This window comes from Lepus europaeus, chromosome 7 (genome assembly GCF_033115175.1).
Source record: "Lepus europaeus isolate LE1 chromosome 7, mLepTim1.pri, whole genome shotgun sequence".
Taxonomy (NCBI): Eukaryota; Metazoa; Chordata; class Mammalia; order Lagomorpha; family Leporidae; genus Lepus; species Lepus europaeus.
This window is the reverse complement of record NC_084833.1, coordinates 50,244,716-50,266,894: the sequence shown is the minus strand read 5'-3', so window position 1 is coordinate 50,266,894 and position 22,179 is coordinate 50,244,716. Positions and strand designations below refer to the sequence as shown.

The following is a 22,179-nucleotide window of genomic DNA, read 5'->3' as shown; positions in this document are numbered from 1 at the left end:
CTGCCAGTATCACCAGGAGAGATGACAGGGCCCAGATTTGCTATCAGGTATGCCAATGAGACATGCTGTCATATTTATTGGGTACAGAATTAAATACGAAAAAGATGCATGAGAGGAAACTGTAAGGCGCTTACTCTGCATTTAGCTTTAGTTCTTTTCAAACAACGATGATAATTTTCAATATCAAGAAAGATGCAAATAAATATGGATGTCTTCCATGGAGCCTTTCTTACAAATTGCTTTTGTTATACATAAAAGTAGAGTTCAGCTTCTTTGTGACCTAGAAGGAAAAAATAAAACGACAGCTAAAGTTTAGGTATGTTAATTGTCAGGCTCTTTACATCTTTTATCTTATTTAGTCTAATATTAACTCAAAGAAGTACATATTATTGAAGCCCTCAGTTTATAGATGGAGACTCAGAGAGAGAGAGAGTTAAATGGCTGGCTCATGGTCTTATAGCTAGCAGAGGGCAAACATAGTTCTTGAACTCTAGTTTATGCTCTTAACTTAGAGGTACATGACATTGTGGTAAATACTTCAAAGGATGGTGTCATTACCTTTCAAACTCAAATGCCAGAATAATGTCAAGAAATCATGTTTTAAATAAACAGGATGTGCATTCCCTGTCCTGATGGTTTTGGTTTCACAGGAGAGACTAGAAAAACAGAGAAACCCAAATTCTAGGGGTTTCTGTTACTGGGATCCAGTGTCCCTTCTCCAGATACTGGAGTGGGTTCTTTCCTTTGTAGACTTTTTTTCAGCCATATGGTCCAGGGAGGCTCAAGGAGCAAACCACACTCCTAGAATTCCTGGGCATCTATCCTCCCATCTCATAGAACAAGGGCAGTCACCTTCTTGGGGTCAACCAGTTGATCAGGCCTGGAGCTCCCTGCGGCGCCGGCCAAAGGCTTCAGAGCCCACATTGGTGGACACGAAGTCACTCTTCACCACACCCCCTGACCTGCTCAGCAAGTCTGCCAGCCGATGAGTCACACAGGTGGCAGTGTTGCAGCTTCTCTTCTGGGCAGTGATGCTGATTTGCAGGATGGGAAAAGAAGAAAAGACCTGTCAGTACAAGGCTGGAGGGTGGATTGGGGAACTTGCCCCATGGGACCATCATGGTAACTTTGCTGCTCTGAGAAGCACCACTTAACAGTAAGTGTTCTCCTAAACACAATTATCAGAGCAGAAAATCACACGGCCATTAAGGAAAATGGCCTGATCACTCCCCATAAACATTCCCAAGGGGTGTCAGAAAACCCAGAGAGTACTCTGGGTGGTTGGCCATGGAATACAGGACTGTAACAGGCAACCTCCCCTGTATTTACTAAAAATCAGCAAACCCTTATGAGACTAGAATGAACTGTGGTACCACACCCACCCCATTCACAATGACTGCAGAATCTATATTCCAGTCATAGCACCAAATGCTCCTACTGAGGAAGTTGGGGATTTCCCAGTCTTACCTGGAACAGGGATGGAGTTGACAGCATCCAGTCTCCCAGGTGCTTACCTGCATCTCAGCACCCCTGCTCTTGTGGCTTGAGCTCTGCCAAAGGGACCATTCACCATACCTTGTGTCCAGCTGCCCTGGGGCTAATGCTACTTCTAAACACAAGTCTACATACTGCAATGCCTGGCATGTGGGCCAGAACAATGACCACCACAGCTCAAGTCTTTTTAGAAAAATAGTTTTATTTCCCAAAAGACCATCACATTTAGAAGCAGGAATGAGAAGCTATGTTATGAAATCCTTGGGGGCCACAGAGGCTACCCTTGCCCTCTGACCTTTCCAGGAGTGCTTCTCTTCTAGTATTTGAGCCCTCCTTTCTTTCAGCCCATCTGAGGTTCCAGATGTCCTCTGTCACAAGGAAAGCCACTAGCATGAGCCCAAGGGCAAGCAGAGAGGAACCACATGCATCAAGTTATAGAAAGGTAGCAGAAAGGGAAATTAGAGAGGAGAGTTTAGTTGGTGTTTTGAGGCATGCCAAATTGAGGGCGGTGGTCCACATCCAAGTTGTTGGCCATATCTCTTTTCTTGCCAGGTGCTCCAACCCCAATCGCAGTTTGGGGGAACGTGTGAAACTTGTTGAGATCCTGGGTGTATGTGCCCAGCATGCAGGTACTCAGATTACCACATCGCTTAGATCTGGAGCTGGCCAGGCTGCAGAGAAAAGACATGCCAGAGAGTACCATGCACCAGGGTCTGCCCCCTTGGGCAGTCACGTAGCAGGGGTCCTCCAAGTGGGGGGCAGGAAGGGCAGTCAGGAGGGCAGCTCACTTATCCTCCACTAGGAGAGCTGAGCGGTGCAGTGGGCCCAGGTCGGGAAGAGGGAGGATTAGCCTTTCTGGCATTCCACATGCTAGTCAGTCCTTCATGCTCTGCAGAGAGGTTCTGGGGGTGGATGCGGGTGCAGCATGTGTCTCTTCTGGGCAATGCTGGAGCCAGGCCAGGGGCAGTTCCCTGTTCCTGCTCGGGGTGGAGGGTGGGGCTACAGGGAGATGGTGCTGGGGAAGGGTGCTCTTCTTGGGCCCATAGCATCATGCACATCTCCATACATGCTCCACATCTAGAGGCTCCAGACCTACCTCAGACTCTGCTCTACCTGACCCACTCCCTGCAAGGGCTTCACCTTCACCTTGTAAATGTGCAATGAAGGCACCTTGCAGTGTGAAAGAACATCATATGTCATATGCGGATTAGCAGGTGGACTCAATTTCTAAAATCTCCCATGCTATACCAGGCCCGTCCCCTAGCTTGCCCCTTACCAGTCTTTTTCATCCAAACCTGGGAAGTCTCCCCAGACCTGCAAGACCAATTTCCACAGGAGTGACCCCACACCTTCTACAACTGTGTTCAGAAATGGAACTTTATAAGAGGTGATCTAACCAAGGTCTCTTCAGCTGACTTCTGTCTTCAAAAGAGCCTAGAAGTGGCTGGGCCCCAGGTCCTTGTGGGAAATGAAAGCCTGCTGGACTCTTGGCTAGTGTATACTCTCCTACCTGTTGGGATGCACCTTCCTGGGAATGCCAGTGGGGTTGGGAGACCATGTCCTGGGCAGGGTGGGGAGCCTTACCTGGAGCCTTCTGTCTCCTGCTGCTGCTCTAGCTCACTGGCCTTCATCTGCACGTAGTCCTGCACCAGTGCAGCCAGCAGGAGGCGCGCTTCCTCCTCACTGAGTGTGGCCAGGTCTGGGCTGCCCTCCAAGACAGATCTGTTGGAAGGGAAGCAGACCCCATGCAGGCTCTGAGCTCCTGCCTATGTCCTGCCCATGATTAACAAACCAGAATTTTTGTTCTCTGTTTTTTCCTTTGAGAATGTGACTACCCAACTCCCAATAGATAGGGCATGAGGCCAGTGTCCAGACTGGGAACCAGGCAATGGTCTGATCTCCCAGCAGAGGTGTGCTGGAGCCAGTTTTCACAGGCTTGTGAAAAGCCTGAATCTCAAAAAGTTTTGGAATTATTTAATATTTAATTATTTAATATAATTTGTACATGGATGAAAACCAATCAATAGGTCACACATCAGATTTGAGAACAAATTTATTGGCAAACTTGCTAGCTGATTAGGATGCAATCCATTTCTCAGATCATGGCTAAGCTGATAAATAGGTCAGCTGTAGATAATAAGTTTGGTGAAAAGCAATGAAGGCATTTTGTGAGAGCCAATGGCTATCTAAAGTTTACAGTGAGGAGCATTGTACATGTTATTGCTCTTTGTAAACTGTGTGCTACACATCTTTATATCAGAAAAGTTTATAATAAACATGCATATATACATATACACCTACCCCTCCCAGTGCCTCCATCCCAAGACTCTGGTTTTAAACACTCAGCCCATCACATTTAAGATGCATGGAACTGTCCCATTCCTTGGGCAGTGGGAGGGGCACATGCACCTGGATTCAGGTTATCTTACCTGAATGGCACTGCGTGGAGGCTGTCTGCCTGGTACAGGACCAAGATGCTAAGAGCCAGGAAAGGGGAGAACTTGAGGAAGCCCATGACGACTGGCTAAGGGGGAAAGAATGATATCAATGCCTGTACCACTTGAATGTTCTCTGAGCCTACATATTTGAATTCCTGTCTAACTTTCACCTGTCTGCTAACTTCCTAGAATCCTGGCTTCAGACTGCATTTCTCTTATTACCTCATCAGCAAAGTGGACTGCTGGAAGGTTCAGTGGGTCCATAGCATGCATGGCTTAGCAAAGCTGGAGGGGCCATCTTATGCGGTTGGTTGGGAGGGGAGGTCTCAGTCCTAATCGCCCTCCTCCAGCACTCTACACACACACACACACACACACCTGTTGGTCATGTCAGGTCTTGGAGTCTCATGTCACACACCTGCTCCCATGACTAAACCCAACGCTGCCCTTGCTGCCTGGGATTTTTACACACACCTGAGATGTACAGAGGAGGATCGGCAGAGAGGGAGTTGCGGTTGGGATCGCTTACTAACTGGCTAACTACTTCTAGGGCTCAGCTGCTCCACCCCCTGGCAACGCTGTCCCCTGCAAGAACTAAAGTTAACAATTTTAAGTTGGAACCCAACACTTGTCTCTGTACTCCTAGATCGCGCGCCTGGAGCTCGCAGTTTAGGGCTGCTGGCTGCTCAGTCATTGCGACCGTTTGCCACCCAATCGCGCTGGTTCGGGTTCTGAATCAATTTCTCGATGACGGCTAGGTTCCAGGTGCTATCCCCAAAACACCGTCTGCGGAAAGCTACTTCTGTAACTTGCTCCCCAGTGGTACAGGGAAGGGAGTGAGAGTGCAGCTGCCGCGTGCGTAGAGCTGCAAGGAGCCCGGGCGGGACAGGAGCCCGCCCAGAGATTTCCTGAAGTGGAGTCAGGGTGGACAGACCCGCTCTGCCCTGGGCAGACCCAAACTGACAGGGAGTAAAGTAGGAGATAGAGATAACGGAAAGAGAGAGGGAGAGTCCGAAAGAGATAGCCAGAGAGAGAGAGAGGGAGAGAGAGAGAGAGAGAAAGAAGGGTGCACCTGAGCAGCGCTCCCGGGGCTCACCTGGCTGGCGGTGGCGAGAAGCTGAGGCGGCAGTGGAGAAGGAAGCAGCCGCGGCACTTGGGCTGGGCAGTGGCTCCGATGCCTCCAGCGTCAGTCAGCCGCCGCTTTTATTCCCGCCGCGGTGGGTCGGGAGGGGTCCCCGAGCGCCGGGCAACCAATGGGCGGAGGGGCCTCTTGCCCCAGCCAGATTGCGTCACCCCTATCCTTCCAGAACCCGGAGCACCCACAGGACGGCCCCACTTGTATTTGCATTGAGGTCATTAATGGATGGGGGTGTGTGTGGTGGTGGGGACCAAATAGAAACGCTCTTAAAGCGAGCGGGAATTTGAGGGCAGTTTGACGTCACCGACGCCGAAGATGTCACCTCTTCCATCCCTATTACTTTGGAACACCCAATCCACTCCGCCCCCAGCTGTGCCGTCTTGGAGGGACAGGGTCCAGGACTGAAGGGACTGATGGCTCCCCCGAGTGAGGAGTGGCATTGTGTGGGGCTTGTGAGAATCAGGAGATGGAGCTGGGAGCAAGATCTGTTTTTAGACCTGAACTCAATACCAGCCCTTATTATTACTGGCAAGTAACTTCACAGAACCTCAATGCACTCATCTTTCAAATCTGCCTGGAACACTGCACCCAGCTGCTCCACTTCCCATCAGGGTTCCTTGCTAATGTGTCTGGGAAAGCAACAGGACATGACTGGGATGCTTGTGTCCCTGCCACACTTGTGGGAGACCCAGGCTCCTGGCTTCTGCAGCCATTTAGGGAGTGAACCAATGGATGAGAGAGTCATTCATTCTCTCTCTCTTTCTCCTCCCTCCCTCCCTATCTTCAAATAAATAAATTTTCAAATAAATAAATTTTAACAACAAAACGAAATGGAGAACGTCTAGAAGGAAGGTTGTGAGAAGCACCCAGAGAGGCAGGCATCTAGTAGTTTCCTGGTCCATGCAGGGGACTAGGTAAGCTCTCCATGGATGCTTTCCAATCCTCTTATTGGGGGGACTTCCCATATCAGTTGAGCAGATCCGGGTGCTGAGAGGAGGGGGACTGTGCCCAGCTACCCAAGGGAGAGGTGAGAGGGGCAGATGCTTCCCAAGCCTCTAGCCCTCCCCCTTCAGGTCCCGCCATCCATCACTTTCCATTCAGCCCCGCCTGCCCGAGCCATTTGCACAGCTGCCCCTGAGCTTCCGGCTGCTGTTTGCCAAGATGTCCCAGTGGCACTGGATTCCTGCCCGTGTCCTTACCCGGCCCTTGATCCCCCACGAAGAGCAAGCAGGCTTGCCAGTGCCATGGAGTCTCTGCCTTAACTAGAGTTCACTCTCACTCCCAGTCACACCCTTCCACACACACATATTCGTTACCGTCTCCAAACGCGTGCCCACACTACAAGAAGCAGGCACAAAACAGACTGCGCGCAGGGGCTCACTCTCACTTGTGTCCCAAGCCTGCCTCTGAGAGAGTTCTCGTGCCGTTGCAAGCCCACACGTGGAACATGACAGCTTGCTTCCAACATGCCTGAACACACTCAGGAGTACTTCCGCCCCATCACACCCCATTATGCATGAGCTCCAGCCCCCTCATACCCAGCGCAGGAGATTTCGAGACCACTTGGCCCAAGCAGTCAGCTTCAGGCGCGCCCAGGAGGATCCAGGTCCCGACCAAGACCCTTGTGCGGCTGGCTCGGGGCGAAAGAAACTTGGGAACGGAAGATTTTCCGATCTGAGCGTTTTTAGCACGCGCTGGGCAGCAGCTCCTGCGGTGAATGCCGAAGAGGCAATCCGCGGGCTACGCAGGAGGCAGAGTAGAAATTACCCTCCAGGGGTGCTTGGGAGGCTGGAGTCACTGAGCTTCAGCTCCCTCCACGGTCCCGTCCACACCCCGGTCCTTAGCCCCCAGAAGCGGAGGCATATCCTAGGACACACCTGCCTCGAACCACCTCTCTCCGGGATTGTTGACTTCTAACTTCCCAGATGCCCCCTTTCCCATTCTCCTCTTTAATTCCTGTTGCTGCACTCCCGCAAGGGAATACAAACTCCTGGCTGGGGGTCTGAGACTCCCGCTCCCTCTAGGGGACCTTAGACTGGAAGGACCGGCGGCTCAGGTGAACCCTGGAACGCAGCGGACGCAAAACCTGGAAACGCTAGCAGCGTGCGCGTCAGGGCTCAGGATGGCAGATCACCGCGCCCAGTGTGCCCTGGAGCGGGGAAGCAGATATCCGCAGCTAAGATCCAGTCCCAGGTTTCCTGGCTTTTCCGTGGTTTAGGTTTCATACCTGGGCTCTGGACTTTCGGTGCCGAGCTGCGCGACCAGTCGGCGAAAGCCGCGGTGCGGCCACTACGCGGCGCGACGTGCTAGGGCCATTGCCACAAGGAGCTGTCGTAGAAGTGTATTAGCAAATGCTTGTGCGGAAGCGACGTTCTCTTTCGGGACCAGAAGTTTCATTTTTTTGTGTCCACGGTGTGCATGTTCCTCCACGGAGAGAATTCAGCTTTCACTCTCACATTGGTGAGCACAAAGTGGGTAAGAAACCACGTTTGGAACCCTGCCCTCAGCTGCCACGCGCACCTTCAGGATTCACAACTCACCCTACTTCTTTAAGATAAAGTCTTGGGCGACTGCGAACCACATGCTGGTGCCCCGGGATGCTAACTGGGGTCTACACCCAGAGGGCGTCAAGGTAGCCTACAGAAACTTAAAACCTTGCTTTATCGCTCTCTCCAGAAGAGAGGGACAAAGATAGCTTATCCCTCAAGCGCTTTTTGAGTTTATGGAAAGTGTCTGACGCTGCGCGGGGGGCCAAAGGTTTAAAAAAAAAAAAAAGGAAAAAGGAAAAAATTATCTCCCTCCCTTCTCCCCTGGCAATTAACACCAGGCCAGGCACACTAGTTGGCATTCTGCCAATGTTAAATTCATGGAAGTATTCATTATTAATTCATTCGGGCAAAATCGCCAGTCAGCCTCAAGAAGCAGCCTGTAGAAAATCCGGACCGAGTTGGAGAGTCATTCCTCTCGGATTCTGAAATCAGGAGCAAAGCTGATTGGTTCCCTGCTAGAAGTTTGCTGGAAGGGGTCAGCAGTAAGTTAGGGTTCTTCCTCTAGGGCTCTTCCAGAAGACGAGTCTACTTTGAACGGATTCCTGATTTCCCGAGTGAGGTGAAGGAAGGTCAGACCTGTATGTGCACAGATGGATTACATTCCATCGCACTATCCCTGGAACTTGTCTGAGTTTTAGCAAAAAACACAACAGGATCTACAGAAAGTTGGAGAGGAAAATGCAGATTTTACAATAGCCACTTAACTATTCGGCCCTTGATTTTACTGTTTTATTTAATAATTTACATATCTGGAAATCAAAGTCAGTTGGTCAGTTCTGAAACAGTCTTGTTTGGAAAAACGTTTTTTTTACAACACTCTAACAGAAGGTAACTATAATGTTTATTCCCATTTGTTTAAATCACATTACTATACTGTTTGACCTAGAAATAAAAACAAATAAGGAATCTGGTTGAAAATTCTTCTTCTTTTTTTTTTTAAAAGAGATTATTTATTCAAAAGTCAGAGTTACATAGAGAGGAGAGGCAGAGAGAGAGATAGAGATCTTCCATCTGAAGGTTTACTCCCCAATTGACCACAATAGCTGGAGCTTCGCCGATCTGAAGCCAGGAGCCAGGAGCTTCTTCCTGGTCTCCCATGGAGGTGCAAGGGCCCAAGGACTTGGGCCATCTTCTACTGCTATCCCAGGCCATAGCAGAGAGCTGAATCAGAAGTGGAGCAGCCGGGTTTTGAACCAGCGCCCATATGGGATGCCGGCGCTTCAGGCCAGGGCGTTAACCCGCTGCGCCACAGTGCCAGCCCCTGGTTGAAATTCCTATGTGAATGCCCATTGGTTCAAAAGGGCTGAACTTAAAATCTTAATCTTTTAATTTGAGCAAGACACTTGTGAGGCCAATAAACAATACCCTAAAGGACAAACAGAGCTTTCAAAGTTCAGAACTCAAGTTAAATGCATTGCTTTTGTGCAATCCATATGTGATACAGATTCAACCACAACAACAAAGTCACAGCAGTAACAACTGCAGCAGCAGCAGCAGCAGCCCAAAGCTATTCTCTTCAGCCTGGAAGAAATCTGGACCTGTATGACTGGCGAATCCCTACTGAAATTGTACCACTTTAAGAAGGTCAAAAACCAAAGCTTTCCATCACGGAGTTTCCTGGAGATCATGGGAAGAGAGGAGATTGCTTCTGAATCATTTTTTTTCCCCCAGACATTTTTAGAATGTAATAAAGGCCTTTCTAGGGGAGGTAGAAAAGAAGGAGCTGTGAGGGAGACAGTAAGATTCACAACCTAAGTGCAACCTAAGTGCTCACTAATGGCTGGATGGATAAAGAATATTAAGGAATATTATTTAGCCATAAAAAGAAAGGCTAAAAAGCTTTACGAAGGAAGGACATCCCATTGTTTGTGACTTCATGCTTACTATAATGTCAAGAGTAGTGAGCAGCACTGTACTCTCTAGTGAAGAACACCAAGCAAAGTGAAATAAGCCAGGCACAGAAAGCCAAATGCCACATGACCTCACTTATATGTGGAATCTGAAAAATAAAACAAAATTTCATAATAACAAAGAGTAGAATGGTGGTGGTTGCTAGAAGTTGGGGAGTGGAGGTAAAGGAGAGATACTGGTCAAAGGGCACAACCTTCAGTTATGAGATGAAGACATTCTGGGTATGCAGTGTATGACATGGTGTTTATATTAATACATTGTACACTTGAAATTTGCTAAGCGAGTAGATCTCAAGTGTTACCTTCCCCCTACACACAGATACTGAGTATGTAAGGTGATAGATATGTTACTTAGCTTGTTGTGGTGCTCCTTTGTTTCACAGTGTGTATGTATATAAAAACATCATGCAGTACACCATAAAATAAAAATCTTTAATATGGAAAGAGGAAAAAAGTTTTTTAAAAAGTAGAAAAATCCAAAAACAAAGTAAGAGAGGGAGAGAGACGGCTGGAAATGAACCCTACTGATGAGTTTGTTGAGATCTTTCAGACAAGTAGATCTGTATAAACATTGAGGAGAGCATCAATGCTTTATTAATTAACCTAGGTACAAAATTATCTGAAAGATGTTGCTTGTGCAGGAAGCATAAAAAGTTGTATAAAATCATTTTGAAAGAAAAAAAACAAAAATACTATAAATATCAAAACTATCATCAATTGAGTTCCATCTATGTGCCAGGAATTATGTATTTATTATCTTTCATACTCACCAATTTAATAAGATGGATATTATCCTTGTTATATAGGCAAGGGAATAATATGAGTATTCAGTTGGAATTAATTATGTTTTCTAAGCTCCTTTTGAGAATCTGACGTGCCAGAACATGGCTTATCTGCCTGGTATATCAGGTACGAGGTCTGATCCCCTGGATCTGGGCCCTGACTCAGAGGAAGAGATGGGTCTGTCTGCCTTTTTCAGGGCTAATGTGATTTGTGGTGAGTGGCTCAATAACCAGGCATAAATCATTGACAATTCCTGGACCTACATTTGGTAAGATTGACAGTTTTGCAGCAGGAAAATAAATGTTGGTAGTGCCACTTAAGATAAGTAACCACTAAAGAATAAAATCCAAATTAGATTCATAAGATACAAACTTCAAACACTTCAAAGTTCCAACAAAAATCCAAATGACTTAACTTCCTATATTTAGCATCATGCATCACTTCACCTTGTGTGAAATTGTGGCTGATTTTGTAAATTGTTTAGTTTGGCCAGTGGATACAATGGTGGGGAAGGGGGACTGTGGAAAGAGTCCTGGGTGTTAGGAGATAGCATTCTAATTACTAACCCAGAGATTGTGACTTTAAGAAAATCATTTGGACCCCTGCTTCCATGTTTGATATATGAACTTATTGGATCAGGAAATTTGTAAATTCCCTTCTAGTTCTGACATTCTACAAATGTGCTATACTTTATGTTATATTTATTGTATTTTTCTATAACATCAGGTCATGAGCTATTTAATTTCCTCCACTTTTTCTAGCAGATATCATTGTCTTCTGAAAGAACAGCTGAAGAAGTCAATGCACAGGAGGAAAGACACACCATTCTATTGAATTAGGAGATCAGAAAAGATACTGCCCCTTCCCAATATGAGAAAAAATTGAGTTTCAGAATAAACAAAGAAATAGAGATGGGGACAAATGTCTTGGTCATTATCATTTTGTCTCCATAAGATGTAATGGTGACTTCTGTGAGGGGAAAGAGAATATGCCAGTTGCACTGGAAGCACCCTATTTTTCTCTGTCTCATGAAAATGGATCTGCAACTGATACCTGGTCCTTTTCCAGATGCCAGGTCTTTCTGCAAGTTGTTAGCCAAAACTTTGCAATGAGGCTACTTGGTGAGTCCAGCTAGAGGCTGAAGCACACTTCTGATGGAGCCTGAAAATCAGTTCTGAGAACTTCTCAGGAGACCCTTCTAAAGTGAACAAACACAGAGGGATTAACCTTTAGGTATGTCCATCCAGTGTTTTGATAAATCAATTGAATATGCATAGAGAGATGTATTAGGTTAAGTAACAGATGTGATAAATACATGAAGTGCATTTGCTTAGAGGGATTATAAAAGTATAATTATTTGGTTATATATGTTTGGAAATACTCTGTGTGGTTTTTTTTAGTAGAAATAGGATAAACCAAATAAATACATTTAGTAACATATATAAAAACATAGGTAGAGAAGGAAATGTGGAATCATTTATCTTTGTTGCCAAAGAAAGGAAGGGAAAATACAACTAGTGAACTAGAGTTCAGACAGGTACCACAGGCTTCCCCCAACTAGGCTGCATCCTTGTGTTAATGTTATTACAGTAAGAAAATCTGTGTGCAACTAAAGCAAACAAGTAGAGCTATTCTCAGTCTTCAGATCATCTTGGTAGGGTTTTGGATGCATTTTTGAATAGAGGAAGGGTGAGAACATATGGCTAAGCTGTTGCATTGCAAATAAAAGGGAGGTACTGAGATTTTTGTCTTCAAGTTTGTTAGTCTCCTGATCATCTAGTTAGAACAACATAAATAAATCCAGGATGCTTCACCTTCTGTGTTTGCTGTCATCACTGGGTGGAAGGGACACTGGAGTAGGGAGTATTAGAGTTCCTTCTCTTGGTGGCTACTGTGAGGTAAGTTGAATTGCTATTAATTGGGGTGAACTGATGCTTCACTAGCTCTCTCTAAGGCTATTGCTCTCAAAGAGGGCCAGCCTTGTCTAGAAAAAGTGATAATAATGGACTTAACAGGATTCAGGTATACTGTATGCAGGAAGAAAAAGAAGGAAATGAGTGAGATCACTTTATTAAAAGCACATGTGGTCTCTTAGGGGGATAATACCAACACATATGAAATAAAAGATAGTGAGTACGTGTTTTGGTTTCCTATTGTTGTTGACATAAATTGCCACAAATTTAATGGCTTAACACAACACAAATTTATTACCTTACACTTCTGTAGGTTTGAAATCCAAAAGGAACCTCACTAGGGTACTAGGGTATAACATTGACAGGGCTGTGTTCCTTCCAGCTGCTAGTGGACACCCACATTTCTTGGCTTGTGGTTCCTTCATCTTCAAAACCAGGATTGAGTGTTTCTCACAATGCACCTGACCTATTCTCCTTCCTTCTTCTATTTGGCAAAACCCTAGTGACTACATTGGGTCGAACTCCAGGTAATCCAAGGTAATTTCTCCATTTCAAGGTTCCAAAATCCGTTTTGCCTTGTTCTCAGTGATTGGGATGTGGACACTTTGGGGGAGGTCATTATTCTGTTTACCACAGTGAGTGCACACTAACCCAATTGGCAAGGACTGTAATTGGTTGGGGGCTTAGAGAAAGAGGCTGCTGAGAACAGGGATTCTTGAGAAAGCCTTCTGGAGAATACAGAGCCAGAGCCAGAAGTGGTTAATGGGTGAAATTACAGATGAGGGAGTACATTTACTGGGGTTATACTAGGTGCTATGCTCTATACCTCTTCTGGGATGAGTTCTCTTGGAAAAGTCCTGTATGGTTGTCTATGTTCATTCCTCAGGTAGACTATGTCTGGAAATAATGTAATCTGATGTATAAGATGTTTCTCACCAACTTCCAATTTGTTGTGTGTCCCTTTGATATTCCTCCTCAGATAGCCTGCAGAAAGGGGGAGATATTCAACCAACCAGCATGAAGTTTGGGGTAGATATCTCTGGTAAACTCTAGTAGGAACGGGGAATGGAATTTTCTATCATGTAACACCATGCATCAGCAGGTTATTATGATAATTTTGAATGCTAAAGTTGGGACATTGACTTTGAGCTACATGGCTTAAATATCTCTACCAGATTCCTTTGATGATAACTAAGTATAAAGATTTCTAATTTATTGAGTACTGAATTAAAATCCACCTAAAAACACATTAAAATGCTATATCCAGAATTTAGTAGTTATTCTGAGGTTGGGCAGGCAATGGAAAAGTGTTAGAGCATGTGGGGAGTCCATATGTTCCCAGGACTTTCCATTGCCCAACATGGGGAAGATTTCTATTGTCCTCATACTCCCTGGAGGGAAAGTGATGCTTATTCATACTCAAGCACCAGGACTTGTGGAGGTTTGATGAGTGATTACCACCCCCTCCAACTACCCAGCCCCAATTGTAATTATAGCTTAGAACCAGAGACATCAATTCAGGGGATTTTAAATTGGTTCGAGAATGAGAAAGGTATTTATGATAGAAAAAGAAATGGAATATTGTTTATGTGGAAGTTTTCCTGGCCTCTCATTCTTGGAAAATGAGAGGTTTAATTGACTTTTTTGTAGAGTGGGATTGACTGTTGCTGGAGGGGCTGTTCCTCTCAACCCCACAGGCACCTTCTTTGCTTGCAGGCATCAGGAGAGAGGCTCCTTCCAAGGTCCAGAAGCTATTTTTAGGGTGGTTTCAGCTGCCAGGGAAAGAGCTGAGTGGACAAAGGCCAGGGCTGGTCACTCTGAGAAGAGGATAGATTCAGCGGATGACGTCAAGGAATTACTCAGGATAGGTTCCTATAACATGATTAAAATTCTTCCTTGGCTCAGACTCACCGGATCCAGAGCGTCTCTTCTCTTTCTGACTAGGAACATTGTTCCCAGGAACAAGAGAGATAGAAATAGTTACCTTCCCACTATACCAGAAAACTCATTACAGGGATGACTCATTTATGATTGTCCCTATTTTCAGGTAACCGCAGGTTGCATATAAGGGGAATTCCTATATAAACTGAGTGTGACTGGGATTATGAAGAGTACGGATTTGGAGTCTAATGCAATTGGACTTGAGTCTTGGCTCTATCACTCACTTATTGTCCTCGAGGTGGTAATAGTCTCCCTGAGCCATCGTTTCTCAAGATACCAAATGGGGCTAATAATGGTACCTGGGAAAATTAAGGATATGTTATGCTAAAATTTCTGATACATTGCTCAGTGTGGGGCAGATATTTAAGAGTAGTGGCTATTATTATTAACAACAAAACTTAGCCCTTCAAGTGCCAAATTATATCAGCTTAATACAGAAAATTAAATAAAATCATTACACACTCCTCTGTCATTTTAAGAAGAGGACAATCTATAAATCTTTTATTCTCAAAATAAAACCAATTGCCAAGGCCACAGCAGAATGAATCTGCCTTCTCCATCCCTCTTAGAGACATGCCTGGCCATACTGCAGCCTCACTGCCCAATAGGATTAATGACAATATATATTAAACACCTGGCACATTGCCTGGCATGGAGCAGGCACTCCAGAGTGGGCACTATTATTATCATTATAACAAAAACTCACTTCTACAGGTGCCAAATTATATCAACTTACAGTATATGAAAAAGTAGGAAAAAAATGTAATGCATATGCCTGTATCTTAAAAAGAATAAAGTGAATATAATTTCAATCCCTTCATGAAGCTTCCTTGTCACCATCATTAGACTATAACTTAATGCTATTCTGGGGGCCGGCGCTGTGGCTCACTTGGTTAATCCTCCACCAGCGGTGCCGGCATCCCATATGAACGCCAGGTTTTAGTCCCGGTTGCTCCTCTTCCAGTCCAGCTCTATGCTGTGGCCCAGGAGGGCAGTGGAGGATGGTCCAGGTGCTTGGGTGCCTGCACCCACATGGGAGACCAGGAGGGGGCACCTGGCTCCTGGCTTCGGATTGGCGCAGCGCGTTGGCCGTAGCAGCCATTTGGGGGGTGAATCAATGGAGGGAAGACTTTTCTCTTTGTCTCCCTCACTAATCTATCTGTCAAAAAAAAGAAAGCTATTCTGAGGGACCTTAATATGTGTAGGGCCAAGAACCCCAGATTAGATGATACAGTACTGTCATTCTTCTTGAGATGTAATAGCTACATGTTTACAATTATTCTATAGCATTTCTTCCCAACAGTTTTTTATCACTTCTTTCTAGAGTTACTATAATTGTCTTCAGTAAAAATCGAACTTTAATTTTCATTTGTTTACAGTAAAGTAACAAAAAAAAAAAAAACCCCAGAAACAACATAAACAAAACTACAGCTTTATAGAACGGTTTGGGAACAAAGAGCCTGTAGGGTTTGTCAATGGGAAGTCCCAAAATGGTGCTTTTTGGACTGCTCAATGAACCTGTCCTCAAAAGAATAGAAACTAAGCTTGTTGGAATTCTGTGTAGACATCAAATACTGAGTGAGCACTTATGAGTAGAGATTAGGAACTTCAATGTCTTTTGTAACAATAGCTTCAACTAACTGTGCCCAGGGAGACAAAAAAACAAGCTAATGTCAGAGCTGTGTGTGAATGAAGAGCCGCGCAGATGCTGGCGAGGATTTCATAATAGTCCTCAGGGCAATCATGGGTGGTTGTGACACCCATTCCAGTTATTCAGATGCTATTTTCTTGGCCTTTTGTTCTTAGCATTTTTGGTTTAAGGAAGGTCATCAGGCAAGTGACACCTGATAAGGGATGTCACTGTTGCAGGTTTTCCGAGGAGGCTCAGGCATGATGCAAACAAAGTCTGTGGTGTGGGAAGGGTCCAGTGGTCCAGGCTGCAATCTTTTGAGGAGTTATGGGCCTGGTTAATAGGGATCTGAGAATGTGAGTAGAAATGTCTTCATTTCCAGGCAAACATGTAGTTGGTCTTTGGAGCTGGGGTGAGATCAATCCTTTTCAGGTGTTTAGATCTTGTATTGATTTCTAGGATGCAGAGTCACTCTTTGGCATCAAAGATGCTAAAGGATCTTAAAAGGTCCTTTCAAAACCCCTCAGATCTGGGGCCATTTGTGGCACAGCTTTATGTAGTATCAAACATGTTTAAGCAATCAATGCCTAACTTCTCTTCAGCACCCATTAGGACCATTCACAGGAAAACCCCAGTTAAATGAGAATATGGTGAACAGGCTGAGTTCAAGGACAGAGCAAAGACCAGGCATTAGAGAATGGTTGTTTTCTCCTTTTCTCTCCTTTGCTTTGTGGTATGTCTGGGGATGATTTAATCCTTTTGTCTTTGTCTTAGAGTTTCCTTTTTCATTGGCCAGAAAACTGCTAAGGAGTCCTCTCTTCTTTCTCTGTCTAGGTCCTTGCAAGTCACAGGCAGGATAAGGAGGTGGTTGTTGAGACATTTATTCCTATTTTCATCCTTTATATATTTCATCCTTTATATATATATGCTCAATATATACATACATATGTATGTATGTATATATTGAGCATAGATATCTACACTAGTCCTTTGATTTTTTTTTTTTTTTTGACAGGCAGAGTGGACAGTGAGAGAGAGAGAGACAGAGAGAAAGGTCTTCCTTTTTGCCATTGGTTCACCCTCCAGTGGCCGCCGCGGCCGGCGCGCCGCGGCCAGCGCACTGCACTGGATCCTCAGGCAGGAGCCAAGTGCTTCTGGTCTCCCATGGGATGCAGGGCCCAAGTACTTGGGCCATTCTCCACTGCACTCCCTGGCCACAGCAGAGATCTGGCCTGGAAGAGGGGCAACCTGGACAGAATCCAGCACCCCCACTGGGACTAGAATCCGGTGTGCTGGCACCACATGGTGGAGGATTAGCCTATTGAGCCACGGCGCCGGCCAGTCCTTTGACTTTTTCTTCTTCTTACTAGGTGTGTGGTAGAGTTAGAGCATATATAGTTGTTTGTTCATTTTTTAAATATTTATTTTATTTATTTGCAAGACAGAGTTACACAGAGAGATAGAGACAGAGAGAGGTCTTCCATCCACTGGTTCACTCCCTAGATGGTTGCAATGGCCGGAGCTGGGCTAATCTGAAGCCAGGAGCCAGAAGCTTCTTCTGGATCTCCCACGAAGGTGCAGGGGCCCAAGGACTTGGGCCATCTTCTACTGCTATTCCAGGCCATAGCAGAGAGCTGTATTGGAAGAAGAGCATCCGGGACTAGAACTGGTGCCCATATGGGATGCCGGCGCTTCAGGCCAGGGTGTTAACCTGTTGCGCCACAGCGCCGGCCCCCATTTGTTCATTTAAAGATCATATTAGGAAAGCCGTCCTAGTGATTTGGCCAGTGTTTGTGTATCTATAAAATACCAATAAGTCAGTATAGTAGCTGTGAGGACCCTTCCAGTGTTATACTTTTATTAAAATGGGGAGGTGGTAAATGAGGTAGATATAGAAGAAGGCAGACCAAATGAAGGATATTATGTGATGTCAGTTAGATCTACTTGGGGGTTAGTTGAGAAACATCAATGGTGATTATGAGGCATCTTCAAAATGTTTGTGGAAAAGGCGCACTATGAAAAACTATGCATGGATTTCAAATTTTTGGCATCAAAATAAACTTAATTTTTAATCTCTTTTCCACAAACTTTTTAGAATCCTTGCATATTATTTACTTTGTGAGGACAACCAGCCTGAGTTTCTGATAAGCTCTTCAAGGGAAAGTAGTCTTCAAGAAAGCATCTTGCAGTCCAATATGAAATGGATCAGGTCTCTCTTGTGAGCCTTGTGTCTTCCTCCCTGTTGGAGCACCTGCCTTCATGGGATTTCACTCCCTCTAATTGCTTCCAGCAGACAGACTAACTTAGCTCCGTTACAAGCCCCCTTCATTGAAAGGTAGGCTCAAGAAAATCCTGTTGATGCAGTCAGTGATCTGGGGATGTTGAAGCTGCTGCTATTGCAGCCACAACTACTTTTCTGCACCCATGAAAGGCTGGGTGCTGGGCTGCTGTAGTAGATCTCCTAGTTCCTTGACTGCTTGCCAGCAAAAAGGAAGATAGACATTTCACTCCTGCCCTCCAAGTCTCACACAAGGCACCTTACTGGCTTAAATTTGCTTTCAGATCCTAGCTTTTAAAAGTGAAGGATCATGTTTTAGTTTTCCAGGTGGCCAGGAGAGTCAGGAGGAGCTGTTTCTACCCTAATAGCCAAGCAATCTGAATATGCCTAGCCTGCAGTAGTTAAGGCTTAAAGCAAAGGAATGAGTCTTTAATAATGGAACTTGATTCATCAATGACTGAAACTTCTTTCTTTTGTATCTAAAAATGGGGAGAATCCTCATTTAATCTATTTCTTCCTGCTCAGGCACATCAAATATTCTCATGTCAATGAATTTGTCCCATGTCCGGTCCTCACTTCCTTCCATTCTGCTGAAACACAGTCACAAGTCCCTATATTGGAAAGTGCCAAGGAGGCGAATTTATGCTGGCTGCATCACTCTGTGCTGGAGAAGCATGTGAGGCCAGCCCCCAAGGCCCAGGCCAGGGCCACAGCTGTCCAAGAACTGGCAGGGAGCTCAGGAGACATTTTCACCTGACAGTACTCACCAGGGATGACTCCCAAAGACCCAGACAGGGGCGCCTGTTGGAGCACAGCTGTGCTCTTTGTTGAAAAGTTCGCTGTCCTGCTCACAGGAATGCAGAGCTCTGCACAGCCTACTTATCCATTTCACTCTGTGTACTGAAGACAGGATCCCTACGGTGAAATAGCGAAGTAAATCCTTTACTTCTGGGTCCCCCAGTGATCCCTACAGTGACAAAAGCGATAGACAATTCTTATTGATTGGTGTCTATCCTTCAAAGGCTAAATGCTGGGAGGGAGAAAATAGGGAGCTGTTTCCCTTTGCTGAGCCCTGAGAAAATGTGATAAATGGCTACAGGGAAGGCTCTGTGTTCTGAAGGACTTTTAGTTATTCCAGAGAACCCCCCTTCCTCCCTCAGTGAGGCGGGGCATCTCATCAGAGCTGTCAGTCAGACAGGGGCTGTGTCAGGGATATCTGTATGCTGTCCTCTGCTAATGTAGCCAGGGGAAGGATGCCAAAGAAGGAATGCTCCTTAACTTAAGTGAATTGGCGGATATTTACCGAATGGAAATCAATCCTTTTTGAAATTAAAAAATGGTCTGACACAGATTTTTCCTGAACAATGAAATCTATTGACATGGAACTCAAGCAAGAATGACCCCAGTACCGTCCCTTTGTGGATCTTCTCCCTTTTCCTGTGGCCTCTGTCTTCACCCAAACTCTCATCTGAATTCTGTTCTCATTGGAACTTTCTAATGGTTTTATTCTAGGCTGCAATTTGGCATTTTAAGAAAGTTCTAAGCAAAACTGGGTAGGTACATCACAGGGAGTGACAAGTCGTCAATCTTCATTTTCAACTGGAGACACTCACTTATTTTTTCTGTCAAAATAGATTAGTGTATGCTGGGTTTAGTGATAGAATGTGACATGCATAGACCTAGCTCCCAGGGGTCAAAGGGCACACTGATAAATAATTCATTGGTGCTAGTAACGGAGATCATTTGGTACCTATTCTGGAGTCTTTTTTCTGCTTTCTTTCTTCCAACTACCAAATCTAATGTATCAAAGCTTCTGGTTGCTTAAGACTCAAAGTAAACATAAGTTAGGCCATATCTCTGTATTATACAAAGGGGACTCCCATGTCCTGATGTGACTGAGAATACAGAGTATTTAATTTCCTCTCCATTAAAGAAAATTACTGAGAAGCCCACGCAGGAGAGATTAAGAGGCATTTCTCATACAGATTACTCACCCGTGAGCTACCATTTACAGAAATAAGTAAAAAAAACTCAACAAAACAGCAGGGATTTCATCTATTTTCTTTCTTAATACCTTTAATTTGGAAGAAGATGTATGCTATTCCTAGTACAGCAGTTTGCCCTCTGGAGTCATCAAACATTGTAGATGTGATTAGGCAGGATTATTTAAATATGGTCATGTATCTTTATCTTTTTAGTCAATCATAATTTCTGATTATTCTTTTAAATAAAGTGCAAGGTAATGTAACCCAAATGTCTCCAAGTCCTCTGGCCTCTTGAAGCTGTTCTTTTATTTAATATTCCAAGAAAAATGACTTAAGCTCCCACTCTACATAATAGCAGATTCTAGTTTCAATCCACCTTTGCTTTTTAGTTACACTTCGTTTGTCTCTCTCTCTCTCTCTTTTTTTTTTTTTTTTTTTTTTTTTTTTTTTGTGATTCATGCTCACATTCTTTAGAAGGATTGGTAAAAGGGACATGATTTTGGAAGAACTCTAGGCAACTGAATCCATTATTCCAGTGGGCCATGATATTTGTCTTCCCTAGAGGACATTGTGTCATGTTGGGGTAGCTGGGTAGAATCAGGCTGTCACTTAACAACTGGGGTAAGAAGAATCTAGTACCGGGGCTATATTTTCATAAAGCCTGAGCATTCCCAAAGAGCCAGACTCCTGAAGAATCTTCGTTGGAAGAAGACCTAGAGACCCACCTCTTCTTTTTCTTTCTTTTCTTTTTTTTTTTTTTAAGATTTATTTTATTTATTTGGAAGACAGAGAGAGAGGTGGAGACAGAGAGATCTTCCATCCGCTAGTTCACTCCCCAGATGGCCGCAACAGCCAGAGCTGTGCCGATCCGAAGCCAAGAGCCAGGAGCTTCCTCCGGGTCCCCGACGTGGGTGCAGGGGCCCAATGACTTGGGCCATCTTCTACTGCTTTCTCAGGCCATAACAGAGAGCTGGATCAGAAGTAGAGCAATCAGGACTTGAATTGGTGCCCACATGGGATGCTGGCACTGCAGGCAGCACTACGCCGCAGTGCCGACCCCTACCTTATCTTTTAATTCCATTTCACCACAAACTTTTATATTTATGTACAAATTACTTGGTAGCCAATTGAAATAATAAAGCATGTAAATTGGAAGAAAATGTAATATTTTAATTTATTTCTTAAACAACCACAGTTAATAGTGTGCCTATTGAGTAATGCAAACCTTTTCAAACTTTGGAATCAGATTGGACATCTCCACGTTTGTTGCTTGTTCCACATGGATTTTTGTGTGATATTTGCATTAGATCACAGAAGCTGCAAGTTCTTAAGATATGGCATCAGCAAAAGAAGTAGCATGATCTAACAATGAAGTATCAAGTACTTCAAACTAGTGTAATGTTCATATAGTGTCTAACAGATGCCAAGTATTATGTTTTCCTGAAAAATGTTGTGTATCCCATGATGCCCCTGTAATTTTGCTACAGTGTCCTGGAGTGACTTTGTAAACAGTTTTGGGAACATGGGTCTGTGGTATGAGTATTTAAGCTTTTTTTTTTTTTTTTTTTAACTCTTAAAATGACCATTGACTATTAAAGCAAAAATTGTAGGAGTGGGTTGCAGGGTTTACAACATACAAAGTAAAAAAGTTTATGGTACTAAAGAACATGAAGAACAAGAGGTAAATGGAAGAATATTATTGTAAAATGTTTTATATTATGTGGGGAGAGGCATATTATTTGAACATACATTGTGACAAGTTAAAGGTATACAGTGTAAACCCAACATCAATAAAATCTAGCAAATAGTTGATAATAAAATTGAATAATGAGAAATATTAATGCATCCAAAAGAAACTAGGAAAAAAAGAATAAGTTTGAGCTATCAAAGTAGTAGATAAAAATCTAACATTATTGTTATAAATTATCTTAGAACTTGAATTAAAAGAGGTTGCCCAACTACATAAATAGTTATAGGAATCTTAATGGAAAGAAGATATACCATGTAAATACAAATCACCCTAGGGATAGAATGGCTATACTTTTACTAATGTCAGATGAAGTTTTCAAAACAAAGAACATTACCAGGGATAGAAACAAAGCATTTCTGAAATAATTATG

The 22,179-nt window shown here is 44.3% G+C and overlaps 1 protein-coding gene across 2 annotated transcripts; it reads right to left on the bottom strand.

Annotated features, from left to right (window-relative positions):
- Positions 1–874: 874 nt before the first annotated feature.
- LOC133764425 (calcitonin gene-related peptide 2-like) lies at positions 875–4,009 on the bottom strand. Of its 2 annotated transcripts, none has more exons than XM_062198108.1 (3): positions 3,924–4,009; positions 3,079–3,216; positions 875–1,034 (listed from the first exon to the last, which is right to left on the bottom strand). In XM_062198108.1, the coding sequence occupies exons 1-3, from the start codon at positions 4,007–4,009 to the stop codon at positions 875–877; spliced, it is 384 nt and encodes a 127-aa protein (XP_062054092.1). The 2 variants fall into 2 exon arrangements, with proteins under 2 accessions (XP_062054092.1, XP_062054090.1); XM_062198106.1 differs by lacking the exon at positions 875–1,034 and adding an exon at positions 1,967–2,165.
- Between the last annotated feature and the right edge of the window lie 18,170 nt (positions 4,010–22,179).

Excerpts from the sequence above, each read along its gene's own strand:
- LOC133764425 (XM_062198106.1), bottom strand. The coding sequence starts at position 4,009 with ATGGGCTTCCTCAAGTTCTCCCCTTTCCTGGCTCTTAGCATCTTGGTC. Across the intron at positions 3,217-3,923 it reads CTCCACGCAGTGCCATTCAG|ATCTGTCTTGGAGGGCAGCC; the intron begins GTAAGATAACCT and ends CCCTTCCAACAG. Across the intron at positions 2,166-3,078 it reads CAGGAGACAGAAGGCTCCAG|CCTGGCCAGCTCCAGATCTA; the intron begins GTAAGGCTCCCC and ends TTTTCTCTGCAG.